The sequence below is a fragment of the Hoplias malabaricus genome, chromosome 13, assembly GCF_029633855.1.
Source record: "Hoplias malabaricus isolate fHopMal1 chromosome 13, fHopMal1.hap1, whole genome shotgun sequence".
NCBI classification, from domain to species: Eukaryota; Metazoa; Chordata; class Actinopteri; order Characiformes; family Erythrinidae; genus Hoplias; species Hoplias malabaricus.
In genome coordinates this window covers 682,343-693,644 of record NC_089812.1, presented here as the reverse complement: position 1 = coordinate 693,644, position 11,302 = coordinate 682,343, and the positions used below count along the sequence as shown (strand labels likewise).

At 37.9% G+C, this 11,302-nt stretch overlaps 1 protein-coding gene across 1 annotated transcript; it reads left to right on the top strand.

Moving 5' to 3' along the window:
• Positions 1-971: 971 nt before the first annotated feature.
• On the top strand, positions 972-8,736 carry LOC136665311 (sterile alpha motif domain-containing protein 3-like). Its single transcript, XM_066642879.1, has 7 exons — positions 972-1,020; positions 1,830-1,902; positions 4,375-4,526; positions 4,916-5,932; positions 6,188-6,343; positions 6,721-6,813; positions 7,420-8,736. The coding sequence occupies exons 4-7, from the start codon at positions 4,922-4,924 to the stop codon at positions 7,735-7,737; spliced, it is 1,578 nt and encodes a 525-aa protein (XP_066498976.1). The 5' UTR covers positions 972-1,020; positions 1,830-1,902; positions 4,375-4,526; positions 4,916-4,921; the 3' UTR covers positions 7,738-8,736.
• The last annotated feature ends 2,566 nt before the right edge of the window (positions 8,737-11,302 follow it).

Sequence of the window (11,302 nt, the reverse complement as noted above, 5' to 3'; positions counted from 1 at the left end):
ACACAACGCATTCTTCTTGTTCTATTAGATGAATACAATGCACTATTTAGAGGGAAGTATTCGTATTTGCATGTCTAGGACAGTGCACTACATAAGGAGTGAATTGATTTGGAATTCAGCCTCTAGTTTGTGCCGTCGTGTTTTTTTTTCCTGGGGTGGCATCGTCGTGCGAACAGTTCGTTTCGAAAACTAGTGGGGGGAAATTTTTAAAAACCGATTTAATAGTAACCCGCATCATTATGGCCATAAATGGGGGGGCTTACAAAATACGCATTGTATGCACTTAAAATATGTCGACGTAGCCGTTGTATCAAACTACTTATCAGTATTACTTTAAGGGAAGGTATACTGTGAGACATTTTATGACTACTGAACGGTTTAACTGGGCTATGTCTCCATAAACCCAGATTAATTTTAGAAGTTTTATTGTGTGTTTAAATAATGACAAAATAACCCAGTGTGCCATTTTAAGTTGGAATGTAAAATCCCTAAACTGCCAAAACAAGGAATAAAGAGACGTGTGATTTTAATAAGAACTCCTTTGAGTGTAGTCTAAAAGATATTGCGCCTTTGGTCACACACAACACTTTGCATATTTCTGTGAACCAGTGACCAGCCCAACATATTTATTATTTACTTAATTTTCACTATTTAATTGTAGAACAGCATTAACTCACTTCTGTATGTACACAAGTTGTAATTTTATCGTTCATAAATATCAACATGGTTGGGCTGGCAGTACATGAATTTGTATTTAAAAACCCAATTGTTATTTATCATTAGAACTTTTACCAGAGAAACCTGTTTTGTTGCAAACCCTGTGTGCTAAACCCTGAGTTTGGAATGTTTTCAGTGGTGCTTCATCGTCATGTTTTAATGGAATAAGAAGTGTAAAACTAAAAGTAAGTTAATTTTGTATATTTTATGTTTTCTAACCATGGGTCTGGTGAATTTGTTACAGGATGTCTCAGGAAACATGAAGGCTGAGCGGTCTACATTTATTTGTGGGGTTTAGTAGTGGTAAGTACATTGATCATCTAAATCACTAGAAGCATTGAACATGATGAGGGGTCAGTGTTGATCTTAAAAATTAGTTACAAGAGACACATCTTAATGCACTACATGATGACAGCTTCAGTGATCTGAATTTACAATGGAATTATTAAAATCAATTTATCGCACCGTGTCATATACAAACATTCCAAATTGGATACAGTTTTTTCTTATATATATATATATATATATGGCAAAAAATAATAACCACACATAAATGATCTTTAGACAGGGTTTTATTTATTTAATTATTTTTAAGAAAACACTAAAATAAAAGATAGCAATGAACAATTTTTATTTAATAGCTGAAAATACTGGCTTCATGAAAAATTATATAAATTGTAATTAATGGCATTTTCAAGATGGACAGGAACAATTAGCGAATCAAAAAGTGTTGTACACATAAACTGTAAAAAAGATATATATATATATATATATATATATAAACTTAATTACACTAAGTAAAATCTCTCTGAATATCCTTTGACTGGATCCTAAATTTTGAGGGTTTTTTTTATGACTTAAAGGTGAGAATGTTACATGCAGCACTAACACTGCAGTGTAGTGAATCGACATAACACTTTTGCCAAATATGCTGGTTAAGTTAATTTGGCAATATATGTAATGCATGGTGTTCCATAATAGTACTGATTTTGACTTGCTTTCATGCAGTGTTTTAGTGAGTGGACTATTAATTGCTTTTAGCACAGAGTATGTAGTGGGCTATATACATTTATAGGATGTCAACTTTTGTTTTCTTTTCTTTTTCTTTTCAGTAAAACTAATGTGGAAATATAAAGAGTGTGCTGCTGAAGAAAGTACAAGATCCCAGTTATTGAAGCACTACAGGTTAAAACATGGCCACTTTGGTCGCAGACACCCTTATCCATGCACATATACAAAGTGCCCATGTGCATTTAAGTCTTGGAATGCACTTAGAAGCCACCTATGTAGATCACATTTTGATCAGACATCTCAAAGATCGGTGAATTGTACAACATTTAGCTGCCATCATTGTGCCTGTAATGACATTTCCTCCTTGAGAGATTTTTTTGCTCATGTTAACAGCCATCTAAAAAGACACGAAACTGTTTGTTGTATGTTTGATAATTGTTCCTTTCAAACAAATATTTATGGAACATATTAGACCCACAAGAACAGAAAACACAAACCATATACACTGAATGATTTCAAAGCTGGAATTGTGAAAAATGACACATCAGATTTTCAAAATTGTACTGTGGGAAATATATGTTTGAGAGAGAGTGAGGAGTTCCTTGTTGATTCTGAACTTAATGATGTTGCAGTGGTTCAAGAAACTGACAACTTGCTACAAATTATAGAAGAGAAATTGGCATTTCTATTATTGAAATTGGAGAATTGTTTCCATGTACCAAGCTCTGCTATTGATGAGCTGTTAAATGAGTTGCAGTATTTGATTAGTTCTACACTGGTGCCTGTATCTAACAACATTCTTGCTGGTTTCTTCAATAAACATAAACTGCAAGTTGACCAGCTGCTTGTCCAAGAGTTAGGCTATACACTTTATTCATCTAATCCTCTGTTGAAAGCCTTAAGAAAGGATGGACCGTTAACCACTGCATTTAAGCGGAATCAATATTACAAAGATCATTTTAATATAGTTGATCCAGTTCAGTATATCCTTGATGCAAAAAACAAAAGAAGTTTTCAGTATGTTCCATTGCTAAAGGTATTAGATCAGCTTCTTAATGACAAAGATGTTCTCAGTAAGGTTTTTGAAAAGAGAAGACAGCAACAGACAGTGTGTGACAAAGTACATTATAGATTTTTTGAAGATGGCCAAAACTTTAAAAACAATGTTTTTTTGTCAGGTGAGGAATTGAGAATCTCTGTCTGTCTATACGTAGATGATTTTGAACTCTGCAACCCCCTCGGTACATCACGAAAAACACACAAACTCTGTGCTGTTTATTGGATTTTGGGAAATTTGCCTCCTGGCAGCCATTCTTCTTTGGCCTCTATATACCTGGCTCTTTTATGTAAGAGTGAGGATGTGAAGACTTATGGCTATCGCAAAATATTTGAGCCACTACTCCAAGATCTTGTTACCCTGGAGCAGCAAGGTGTGTTTGTCTTACAGCTGGGTACATTTTTGAAGGGGACACTTCAGTGTGTTATGTCTGACAATCTCGCGGCACATGGACTAGCTGGATTCGTGGAAAGTTTCTCAGGTCAGTATTTCTGTAGGTTTTGCACAGCTCAGCGGGCAGAAACTCAGGTTAAAGATGTAAAATCAGGTTCATTTACCCTCAGAAACAAGGAGCTTCATCAAGTCCATGTCAATACTGCTCAGGTAAAAGGAGGTAGCTTTTTGGGTGTGAAAAATGCATGTGTTTTTACACAGAGTCTTGCCCACTTTAATGTCACATCAGGGTATCCCCCTGATGCTGTCCATGATCTTTTTGAGGGCATAGTCCCAGTTGAGCTTGCACAGTGCTTTGGTGTGCTTATTTCCAAGAAGTTGTTTAGTCTTGATGATCTTAACAAGCGCATTACAAACTTCCAATACAAGTGGGGAGACAGAAAAAATAGGCCTCATTTGGTGCCCCGTAATTTTGGATGTCGTAAAACTATCGGTGGCAACGCTCACGAAAATTGGTGTTTGTTAAGATTGTTACCCTTTATAATTGGACAGTTGATTCCTGAGGATGAGCCAGCTTGGAAGGTGATTTTAGACTTGAAAGATATTGTAGAACTTGTTGTTGCACCTGTCCACTGTGAGGAGTCTGTGGCATATTTAGAGTTTAAAATCTCAGAGCACAGACAGAGATACAAAGAAGCATTTTCAGATCAGGGATTTCTGCCAAAACATCACTTTCTGGAGCATTATCCAGAAATGATAAAGATGTTCGGCCCCATTGTGATGTTTTGGACTATGCGTTTTGAGGCCAAGCACAGTTTTTTTAAACAAGTTGTCAGGCACACTAAGTGTTTCAAGAATATTCCACTGTCCTTGGCAAAAAAGCACCAGCTGATGATTGGCTATCACATGCATACAAGGAGTTATGACAGACCAGGCTTTGATGTGACACATGTCTCCACAATTCCAGTAGACATCATGAAAGAAGATATAGCATTTCACCTAAGCCAGAAATACCCCAATCTCACAACTGTTACACTAGCACAGACCATTTTTAGCAATGGCATAGAATACAGAAATGGAATGATTATTGTGCATGGATCAGTAGGTTGACTGCCTGAATTTGCAGAAATACTTCAAATGTGTATATTTGAAAACACATTGACCTTCATATGCAACAAACTATCTTCATGGTATAGGGAGCACTACAGAGCATTTGAACTCCAGTCATCTTCAGCAAGAGAAATTGTGTTGACCGAATTAAGTGAACTGACTGACATCTACCCCTTGGTTGACTACAAGTGTGGAACCTTACGGATGGTCACCCTTAAAAGATACATACACATTTCTGGTATTACCTCTTAATTTTTTATTTGAATTTTAGTGCTTTTGCTAATGGTGTTTAAAATAAGGTACCAAAGAGGGTACACTCTTATTGTTACCCATAGTGAGTCATTACCCATCACTCTGAGTCATTGTGGCTCCAGGCTGAAGTGATAAAACCGAGGTTAAACCCACTTCGGTTGGGACTAAAGCATACTAGCTGAAAAATAAATCTGGGAGTGTGGATTTAGAAATAAAGTGAGTTTGTATAAAGTGTTAACTTAAAGAAACACTTGCTAGTAAATTAAGATTTAATAGTGCTCTCAATAAAACTCTATATTTGATGTTTGTATGGCAGTTTGAGGAATACTTATCCATGTTGTTGGTTTTTTTTTTTTTTTTTTTGCTTTTCTTCAGAATAACATGTTGACCAATATGGCTGCTTCAGCTGTGCTTCGTGTCATCCTAGGAGAAAATGACTCTTCAAAAGTAACCCTGCCTTTTGGAATACCAGACTCTGTTGAGGAACTTAAAAATGAGATACAGAGACAATGTGAGGTTTCAGGAGACTTTAGATTGCAATACAAGGACACTGATTTTGATGAGTTTATAAACCTGACCTCCACCTCAGACATTCAAAACAAGGCTACACTTAAAGTGATTTACCTACCAAGTGCCTTATCTACAAGTAGCTCTTGTCTGTCTTCACGGGCATCCAGCCAGGATGAGATCAGATCCATGTCATCTGACACAGACATTCTCTCCTCTTCTGAGTCGTCATCACCGTCGTCTTCCCTCAGATGTGAGCCATGGCCAGACATCTTTCCTGTGCCAAAGTTTGTATATGATGTAGAGATTCAGCTGCAGCGTGCAAATGGTGACTTTGAAAGCAATGGTACCCTCTTCAGTCCAAGTCCAAAAATGAAGTCTGACATTCTTGAAAGTTTGGCATCACAAATCATCAAATTTAAAGCTTATCCCTCAGATTCAGAATTTGATGCAGTAGCTGAAGCACTAGTGAAGATACACCCATGTTTAAGAGAGCAAGGTTCTGTTACAGGCTTCTCTGGGTGGAAAATTAGTTTGAAATATAAAATGGCAAATTACCGCACTAAGCTGCGAAACATTGGTTGTTCAGAGCTTAATGTCAATTCTCTCAAGCGCAGTGGACAACGCACCTCTCCGAATCAAGTTAAGAAAGCTAGAAGAGCAGAGGTGAACTACTATCCAGACTATCCTGCAGGACAAACCAAAGAGAGCCTAGAGCAGGAAAGGCTTTCACTCTTGTCTGAAGTGAAAAAGAAAAACAATGAACAGATGATTAAGGAGAAAATGGAAAAGACATTTGCTTACAGGCGGCAAGAGGTGATTGAAAACAAGCCTTTCATTGCAGAATTCAAAAGAAGGTGGCCAGCTCTCTTTTCTGAACGTGAGGTAAGTCATATGTTGTGTTGATAGATAAATGGTATGGTGGTAGTATTTGAAAAGAATGTTGACCCCAAAATAAAAATTGTCTGTCAAATTAAGTCAGAAATGCAAATTTGTCCAATTGGAACTGGACATTGGAACTGGGTAAGGAAATTATATCAGGAAATGACTACAGGTTCCATGAAAATTATTTACATGAAAATATTTAACCATTGTTAGACTGTATCAACCACCTTTTTTTTTTTAAACTGTTAATTGTAGGTTGAAGCAGAGTTTACTCGTATCACCACGGTCCCACTAAGATCGAAGTTCATGCAGCAGCTAGACCATCACTCCTCCCAGTTGCTGAAAGTCTTTGTAAGAAAAGGAGGAGCTGCTGGACGAAAAATAAAGGCAATCTTGGCAGACTTGGATAAGGTGTGTTTTTCTTACAAATGTCTGTTCATCATTAATTATTATGCTAATTTGATTCATTTACTATTTTGCTGCTGAATTGTACATGCAACAAAATAATAAATGTTATCTTGTTGGGTAGAATTTTAAGACTGCTTTTTACACTGCATCTTAAAAGTACTCTTGGTCATCTTTTTTAATTAAGTCTTGTAAGTTTATTTTTGTTAGTGCACATTGACGTCATATTCCACAAACAATAAGTGTACTGTTATCTTGCTATAGCATTTACAGAATACTTTGTGAAATACAATAAATAATGCTTTCATTAAATACTACTTTTTGTATTAGTACCTCCAAAAACTAAGCACAAGTTTCCTTATTTCTCTTGTTCTTTGTTACAGAATGATGCCATTGAAGCAAGAAGAGCATGCGTACTGAAAGCACTAATTGTTTACCTCAATGAAGACCCTGAACACATTGTAAGGGAGTACCTTGTAAGTATATTGCCCTTTGCTTTTCACAGTATTGCTTTCTGGGTACTCTGGCTGTTTGTACTTTTAGGAGATGTTTCTTAACTAATATAATCAAATTTTTCACTTAAAAATGAACATCACTCAGTAGAGCTCTAACTCATTGACTTACTTTAAATAAATGTTGAACACTATTTCTGTACCATTTAAATAGAAAGGAATCACACTTTGGAGACACATTAATTGTTAGATCAGTACATGTTTGGTTTGGTTCAAGACATAAGATATGTTGAAAATAAAGCATTCTTTAACTCAGTGCAGACAGAAAAATATCTGCCAAATCTGCATAGTAAAACATCCCTCCTTGTGTACCTTTTTAAGAGCAGTTGGTGGACTGCTGATTAAATGTACAGTTTAGGGATGGTTCAAATGCATATTGTAAAAACCCTTGTCATATTTGTACTGGATAACAGACACACAGCTACCAGCAGCAGATAATTTCAAAGCTAGTCTGCATGGTTATAATCCAGGAGCTGGATAGGTGTTACTTGGCAAAAGAGATTGTGTGTGGTTGATGAGTGTGTTTTTGATGTGTATATATTTTGGCTAAAGGTTTGTTCTGTTTTTTAGGATGTTGATGACAATCAGGAGATGGAGCAAACAATCCTAGGAATTTTTGCAATAAAGATGGAAGGTGCAGAACCCACAGATGATCTGGAAGATGTTGGAATAATTATTGAAGGTGTTGAGGTGCTTCACAACCTAGGTAACATTGCAAATGCCCTCGCCATTTTGTTTGGCCTCATGTACTCCTTGGACATGAGCTACCCAACAAACCTCAGGTACACATTTGAGGTACTACAAAAAGTTGTGATGGAACTGGATAGCAGACACCTCTCAAGAAAGGCTCAAGTGCTAAAAAACAAACTCTTTGAAGGGACAATGTAGTCAAGATGGCAGCTGAATGGTACAACAAACACATTATATTGGATCTCTGACTTGGCACAAAGGAAAGCTTGTAACTGAGGTATTGTCCATAATCTTGTCGTGTTCAAAATCCAACACCTACTTGCCCTCACTTCAAAAGGTGCTCTTTCGGGAAGAATAATGCTGAATGTTTTAAATTGTGCCAAATTGTTAAGCGAAGAGACAGAGAATTAGTGTACCAATTAAAAACTTTGCAAGAGGTTGAATTTGGTCTGTGTTTAAGGAATAAAAGACTAGTTTAGAATGGAAAGAATGTGTTCAAGCATGGCACAAAATTCACAGGTACAACATTAATTTTTTACAGTACTGAACTGGTAGGTAGTGAAGTAATAAAATTTATTCACACTGCTAGAGGGTTTTTGAGCAATTTGAATACACCTTCATTGGACATTTATTTTTGTTGACAATTAGAAATCAAACAGATTTGTGGAAATAGCACTTGATTTATTAAAAAAAAGTGTTTTATTACAATTGAGAAGAATAAAATGTTCATTTAGAAATGGATGTGGTTTTCTCAGATTTTCTCTTCTTGAGTTAATTCTTATGTACCATTTTAGTGTCAAGCAAGTTCATGGTTTGAGGTTTTAAACATCTCAGTGTTTATCTTTGAGTTTTAAACGTTGAGTTTGTTAGAGTTAAGGATTATTGCTTATGTCTCTAAAGCCTGATGGATTATTCCCATCCAGAGGTGGCACGTTGTTGGGTGGATATTTAACAGGACTTAAAACACTATAAAAACACAAAGTCACCAGCTATAGGTCAGATTTAGCAAGATGAGATATCTGTGCAATAATGAATTGGGCTTTTTTATGTTTCATTTTTAAAATGATTATTATTATTTTATTTAATTGGAATACATTTTGTGTGCAATATTAAACTCTGAAAGGCATGTTTATAACATGGAAACTGTTTAGTGGTATGGTGACACAAATCCAACTCTGGAACCTGACCTGTTGTTTATTTGATATAATAAATGTATTCTTTCACAGAAACAAGTAGTGTGACTTGAATTTGTCAGTGTCCACACTGTACTTTCACAAAATTTGTTTACTTAAATTTACAACAAATGTTTAATTCAGTGATGTTAGAAATACTAAGTATAGTTTAGTTGGTCTTAATAAATACAGTACAGTAATGGAGTTCCAACAGTTAATTTACTCTTATATAAATGAGTGAATTTATTACAATTAAATATATTTATGCTGGTATTATATAAAAGAGCTAATTGAAGCAAAAGGCATTTTGTTGCTTTTATGTTAGTAAGATTAGTTAGATAGACTAAATCCTATTAATTAAATCCAACTTAACCATAATTTACAGTCTTGTTGGCTTTATAAAATACAGCAATGTTGGTTCTACATAATATTGTCATTTTGGATGACAATAATACAATAATGTAGCCTTTACATAAGGTGGTTACTTCCATCTTAATAATAATATTTAATTATGTATAAAACAACTTGGTTATGTGGAAATTGTTGACATAACAGAATTAAGTAAATACAACAAATTATTTTTTTGAGTGTGTGTGTGTGTCGCCCTGTGAACTGGCGCCACCTCCAGGCTGTGTTCCTGTCTTGCACACAGTGATTCCGGGTAGGCTCCAGACCCATTGCGACCCTGAACTGGATAAGGGTTAGGGGGATGAATGAATGAATGAAACAGTACAGCTGTGTATCTTTATCTCTTGCAGTGAAGCATTTGATGAAGAATGAATTGTGGTTTATTTGGTAGCTGCGTGTTGTATGTCACTCCCTGTTTTTAATTAATGGTTTAAGTACTTTAATCTTAGACGTGTACTATTTGACTGATTCCACTGCTCACAGACATTTTCCCAGAACTCCCACTTGAGCAATGGAGCAATGCCCAACCCCCCCCCCCCCCCACCCCCCGCAGCATTGGTTTGTTTAGCAGTGGAACTGTGTTCTCTGGAGTGATGGCGCACCATGGAATACATTTGGAGTGATTTGAGAACCAGAGCATCAACAGCATTAACGTGTTACTTCCCTGGTGCCACCAAATCCTCACACAAATCCTTCGCAGTAGAAAACGTAACAAACTCCCAGTGGAACCCCTTCATTTGAGAAATGTGAGCGTAAACAAGACGGATTAATTGTGTAGTCGTATGGTAGTGCCGGAGACACGACCCTTTGTGAATGAGGATCAGGGAAAGCAGCAGATGGATCACGTTTCCGTCTCTGTATAAGCCTTTGTTAAAGAGCCCACCCCCTCGCTCAAGGATAAGGGCTGTCTGTTTGTCTCCATGTTAATCTCGATCTCGGGTACATGCCTGTACTTTTGGCAGCCGTCCTAAACATGCTATAATTAATGCAGGACCATTAGCAATACATGACCGGAGTGGCTCGGCTGGTGATGATGGACGTGCAGTGACAGCGCTCCTCTCTTTAACGGCTGCATTGTTTTGCTTCTATTCTTTAGTCACAAAAGAGAAACAGCTGTAAACTCAACGCAGTGCTAAATCTTTCATGAACAATGAAAAGTGAGCAGGGTTGCCAGATAGTGCCATACCACTACTGAAAGGTATTCTTTTACATTTTCTCCTCTGATTCTTCCTCTGGCTCCTCAGACTCCAACTCAGACTATAGTCTTCTCATCAGACACTTATCCTCCGACATCTCCTCTGGCTCCTCTGACTCCTTCTCAGACTCTTCAGGCTTCTCTTCAGACTCCATGTCTGATTCTTCATCAAACTCCTTCTTAGTTTTTCCCTCTGACTTCTCCACAGACTCCTCCTCATTCTCTTTCTCAGATTCATCTTCAGAGTCCCCTCAGATTGTTCCACAGACACCTCATCAGACTCCTCCTCAGACTCCACAGACTCCTCGTCAGACTCCTCCTCAGTCCCCTTCTCAGACTCCTCCTCAGACTCTACAGACTCCTCCTCGGACACCAGAGACTCCTTCTCAGACTACTCCTCAGTCCACTCAGCAGACTCCTCCTCAGACTCCACAGACACCTCCACAGAGTCCTCCTCAGACTCCACAGACTCCTTGTCAGACTCCTCCTCAGACTCCTCCTCAGACTCCTCCTCAGACTCCACAGACTCCTCCTCAGACACCAGAGACTCCTTCTCAGACTACTCCTCAGTCCACTCAGCAGACTCCTCCTCAGACTCCACAGACACCTCCACAGAGTCCTCCTCAGACTCCACAGACTCCTTGTCAGACTCCTCCTCAGTCCCCTCCTCAGACTCCTCCTCAGACTCCTCCTCAGACTCCACAGACTCCTCCTCAGACTCCACAGACTCCTTCTCAGACTCCTTCACAGACTCCTGCTCAGATTCATCCTCAGATTCCCCTCAGATTCTTCCACAGACTCCTGCTCAGACTCCTCCATAGACTCCTCCTTAGTCCCCTCCTCAGACTCCTCATTCAGATTCCACAGACTCCTCCTCAGACTCCTCCTCAGTCCCCTCCACAGACTCCTCCTCAGACTCCACAGACTCCTCCACAGACTCCTCCTCAGTTTCCCCTCAGATTCCTTCACATACTCCTCCTCAGATTCC

Coding starts and splice junctions, on each gene's coding strand:
- LOC136665311 (XM_066642879.1), top strand. CDS start 4,922: ATGTTGACCAATATGGCTGCTTCAGCTGTGCTTCGTGTCATCCTAGGA. Junction 5,933..6,187: donor CTCTCTTTTCTGAACGTGAG/GTAAGTCATATG, acceptor TGTTAATTGTAG/GTTGAAGCAGAGTTTACTCG. Junction 6,344..6,720: donor TCTTGGCAGACTTGGATAAG/GTGTGTTTTTCT, acceptor TCTTTGTTACAG/AATGATGCCATTGAAGCAAG.